The sequence below is a fragment of the Lipotes vexillifer genome, unplaced genomic scaffold, assembly GCF_000442215.2.
Source record: "Lipotes vexillifer unplaced genomic scaffold, Lipotes_vexillifer_v1.1 scaffold1980, whole genome shotgun sequence".
In the NCBI taxonomy this organism is placed as follows: domain Eukaryota; kingdom Metazoa; phylum Chordata; class Mammalia; order Artiodactyla; family Lipotidae; genus Lipotes; species Lipotes vexillifer.
The window spans coordinates 222,868-227,817 of record NW_006797999.1 but is presented as its reverse complement, the minus strand read 5'-3'; the positions used below and the strand labels follow the sequence as shown (position 1 = coordinate 227,817).

General features: G+C 40.8%; 1 protein-coding gene across 1 annotated transcript in view; it reads right to left on the bottom strand.

Moving 5' to 3' along the window:
* LOC103084768 (CUB and sushi domain-containing protein 1-like) overlaps positions 1–4,950 on the bottom strand; it is a 338,785-nt gene that overhangs the window by 157,830 nt on the left and 176,005 nt on the right. Inside the window, 2 exon segments of the mRNA XM_082931482.1 lie at positions 2,168–2,284; positions 4,383–4,452. Of these exon segments, the coding sequence (XP_082787608.1) occupies positions 2,168–2,284; positions 4,383–4,452 (187 nt within the window).

Below are 4,950 nucleotides of genomic sequence, written 5' to 3'. Positions count from 1 at the left end.
TTTTTTTGCGATATGTGGGCCTCCCACTGTCGTGGCCCCTCCCGTTGCCGGACACGCAAGCGCAGCGGCCACGGCTCACGGGCCCAGCCGCTACGCGGCTCACGGGCCTAGCCGCTACGCGGCACGTGGGATCCTCCCAGACCGGGGCACGAACCCGCATCCCCTGCACCGGCAGGCGGACTCCCAACCACTGCGCCACCAGGGAGGCCCCCATACTATTTTGCATGTAGTTAGGATTTAAGACATAAGGTTTCTTTTTGCTTATTCTTCAAGGTGCTTTTTAAAGCCCAATACTAGGCAATATCGCAGATTTTAAAGACAAATCATTTTAATTGTAATATTTCATAAATATTTTAAAAATTTTGACCTTCCTTCAAATAAATTTTTTTTAGGTTCATAGATCATGATCATGAGGTCAGACAATCTAACTGTTCTTTTTTTTTTTTTTCCTGAGTTACTGTCTTGCATATTGGTTTATCAGTGAGTGAGCAACATACGGAAATATGCCAAACAATAGCCTTTTCAAATCACAGAACAGTAAAGTTGGGAAAATAAATTAATAAAATGTGTATATCCATTCATGAGTAAAATGCTTCTAATGAGGTTTGAAAGAAAAGTGGGAACTATTTGCAACAACAATTTAAAAACCAGCTAGCTTTTTGCTGCTGCTGTTTACGACATGCCAAGCCTGGTACTAAATTTCTCGCCCGAGTTGTTTTGGTGAATCCTCATGTAACCCTGTGTGGTTATTTCCTTTTTAGAGGTGAGGAAGATGAGGTTCCTGGAGGTTCACTCAGTGCAGTAGCCTGAGTGAACTATGACTACTCGTCTTATAAGCCTGTGACCCTCAAGATGCTAAGACCCTGTTGGAACCTCCTGGGTCACCTACAACTCCGATCCTGACACCTGACTCCAAACACTGAACCAACCATGTCCAGATCTTCAGATTCCCAGGGTGAGAAAACAGACTAGGCTTTGAGGATAGTTGAGCCAATGTTGGTTAAAGGCAAAGGCTTCTGTTCCGTCTACCACAGAGCACAATTATGGCCTCTATGTTCAGAGAGTTCAGGATTTAAAAAACAAAACTAAAAAACCTGGAAGAAATAGAGCGCCTCTGTGATCCTTCTGTGAACTGTCTCCCCTTTTTTATCCCCACACTCTGGTGGCCCCTTCAAGAACTCAGTGGACATGAACCTCACGTGTGTTCTCCCTGGGGGGGGGGGTCCCTTCCATGCTCCACCTTGCCCTTGTGGCCTCACGCCCACCGCCCTCTTGGCAGCTCTCAGCTGAGCAGGTGGACCCTCACTTTCCTGCTGCCCTCCTGGCACAGATTTTTAAGGCAAGAGCTTTGAAAACTTAAAAAATATAATCCTCTTCTAGGGCAACGATTTCCACTTATGCTGATGTTCATTCATCACTGAACTAACATTCATAAGTACTCAATTACTCTGAGACATTCTGGGACATTCTGTGAGTAACTGATTTGGCACCCCTATCATACTGTGTACTTTTGAGAAAATCACAGGTGGGGAAAACCCAAATTAATGAACTAAAATATAAGGACATCATGAGGCAGACAAGGAAAGGCATGATAGGGAATCAAAATTTCACACAGACTGTGAATTTCTGAAGCAGGCCAGAATGGGATTTTAGTGTACATAACAATTAAAATTATGAACTATTTAAGGTAGGTAACCTGAAATTTCATAACTAAATATTATAAAAAGCCATTTTCATAAACCTAAATCAATGCAAGTTATAACAACAAAAATTTATAGAATACTAGAATGTCATAACCTGAGAAAAACCTTAAAAATTGTTCAAAAGAAACTACCACCATTACTGAATTCCAGTGATACATTATAAAAGACAGTGTTATAAAGAGATTGATAATTGAATTAGGGATGCTACGTTCTGCACTTCATGTGCCTACTGTTCATCATTCAACTAATTTAAGTTGCCTTGAAAAGTCTTGCACGGCTGAACTGATTTTTCAAGTAACTTTCTGTTTTCAAAGTTATTTTGCCAAAGCTTTATTTAAATCTGTAAGCCACTTTCAATTAAAGACACACTTAGGTCAACAGGTCCATTTTTCACTCAGCCTAATTCTTTCCAAGATAAAAATTAAAAAGTTGCATTTTGAGGAATGAAAAAGTGTCTCACTCACCGTAGCCAGTGGGCAAGGCGATCTTCCAGGTGCAGTCCAGGTTGCTGGGGTAGGTGCCCGGGAACCCTGGGCTCAGGATCACACCCCCCATGCTGCTCAAGGTCCCCCCGCAGGTCGCTGTCGGCCGGACAAAGGGAGTTAGTGCTGTGTGTCATCATATTCCAGCAAGGACAATTCCCTCCCCCCACTCTATGGGACCATGCTACCTAGAAGCAAGTCTTCAGAAATGAATTTGCACCTCATTTCAGCACATACATAATGTGATGCCCTTCAGTTATTTATGGGTCTAGTTCTCCCTCCTGAGTTTCCACTGTTTAAGGACAAAGACAGGTCTTCAGTTTATCTACTTCTGGTCCACAGAGGCTCCCAGTAAAGCTTGGTCAATTTAATGCATTTTGGTCAGGCATCCGATTGACTTTCAGGTTCTGAGTTGTCATCAATACTCACACCTTTAAGTCAGGACAACTATCATTGTCCTGGGAGAGAGAGAAGCGGGTCTCGATGTTGGGTGCACCTCCTGTCAAACAAGGATGGTAACCTAATTCCTTGAGTACTTAGTTATCACTGTATGTGATCGCATTCTTTTGTTCATCTCAAAAGACAAGAACCATTGGATGGGCGTACAAACAGAGCCCCCAAAAGCTATGTATCAATCTTTTTTCCTTTGTGATATTTAAAAAACTCCATCAATGGGCTTCTCTTATTTTACATCTGTCCAAAGATCCCAGCAAGATTTTCAGTATAACCCTCAAGTCTCAGCCTTCTTCCCGGGGCTCATCTGTCCACCGGCATTTGGTAGCCTGACTTCTGCCTCCTGCTGGGGAAAGCCCTCCATGCCAGGCCCTTTCTTATGGTTAAAGAGCATATTCAAAGAGTTTTTGGTACAATGGTATGGCTAAAGAACAAGGTGCTTATTTTTATAAAAGAGCCAGGTATCTTGGGGGTTTTAACTGGGTTTATATATCTTATTTTATACAGATTCCTGATATTTTGGTAAGAATATATGGGATTTTTACTCCAGGGCACAGGCCATGTCCCGCTGGAGGGATCCCATGATGCAGGGAATGCCAGCTTGGTGCAGGGCCCTGGCAAACGGCTTGGCCACCCTGAGGCTTGTCATGATGTTCAATTTAGTTAATAATGGTTAAGCTCTGGGAATGACGCTTGACACTCAGTAACTTGTAGAGAAGTGTTTTGCTGTAAATTGTCTTCCTCAGTACTATTATTAAAAAAAATCAGGACTTGAGATTTCCAAGAACTTATTAGTAAAATACTATCTCTTCATGGATTTCTAGTCCTAAAATCCCCCAGCTTGGATTAATCTAAAGCTAACAGCTAAAAAAACTTTCAATCTCTCAAATAAGTCTTTGAAATTTATTGTGGGATGTTTGTGAGTTTTCCAATGAAAAAACTTCCTCTATACCTTGTAAGGAATTAGGAGCAAGTAAGTGTTATGGAAGTTGATGCATCTTTGACATCTGCTAATATACGAAACATGTAAAATAAAAGATACAATTAATTATATTTGGCTGATATAAGTAAACTATTCAAATAAAACATTTCCTCACATAATACAGAGTGTCAGCAATGACATATCATTTGATTGAATACCCACTGTGAGTTGATTTTATTTCAAAGCTTAAAATATTTAAATTCCCACGTTTAAGGGAAAGCTCTTCATTTAAAAATAAATAGGGAGACGGATGTTCTATGCCTGAATTCCAGTCGCGGTGAGTCCCTCCACAAGGGCAGCTGCCGTGATATCAAATACTTTTTGATATAAAATACTGTCCCTCCAACTTCACATCACTTATTGGTACTTCTCAATTTTGTTTCTGGAAATGTGATTTTCCTGAGGCTAAAGGTGTACACAGAACCCTTCTCAGACTCTCAGACCAGCTACATTCATTCTTGCCATGAATTAATCCACTGGCTTCTGATGTGCATGTGCTGTGCGTTTAGTGCCTTGAGCTAGCAGTCTTGCATCTAATCCCTGTTGGTTGGTTCAGAGATGCTGGAAAAGCTGAGGAACCACATCCTGGGGGAAAAGATGCTTGTCCAATCCAATAACAGCATTATTATGTTATCAACATGTAACAAATGTTTGAAAGGAATTTAAAAGTGCATCTTTGAAGCTCAAAAGTGGCTCAAGGAGATCACCATTACGTTACTGATAATCTGCACAGAGACCCAATGACGGAAGGCATGTCCATACCAATGCAAAGGGGAGACGGGTAGTTCCAACGACGAACAGTCCCCGGCATACAGGAGATGTGGGAACGGCCCTGTTCAAGAAAAAATGAAATAAAACTCACATAATTGAACATAGGGTATTTAAGGCTTAAATGTGTGTGAGAACATCTGCACTTTCTTTGGTTTTCCCTTTTTGATTTAATTACAAATGCAAAAAAATCAGAACTCATGAAATCTACTAATGTGTGTTAATGAATCTCATATTTGGAATTAAAATAGAAAAAAAATCCATAATCACTGTGTTTCTTGTCACTGAAATCAAAATCTTGTAATGTCCCCTTCAACGGTCTTTATTTCTGCCAGGATGCTTCCCTAATGCTTACAATGTTGAACTGAATTGGTCAAAGTAAGTCTTGTTTTTAATCATCAAAAGTTACAGCTTTTGGTCTGAGAGGCTGAAAATGATTAGGAAATACTAGGTATTGATCTGAAGGGTGACATGTCAAAGGTAAGTAATCTGCTCATACAAAGGTTAACTTTCACGGTTGCCTACGGTTCAAGTGCAACTCACATGACCTTTACGGTTCAGC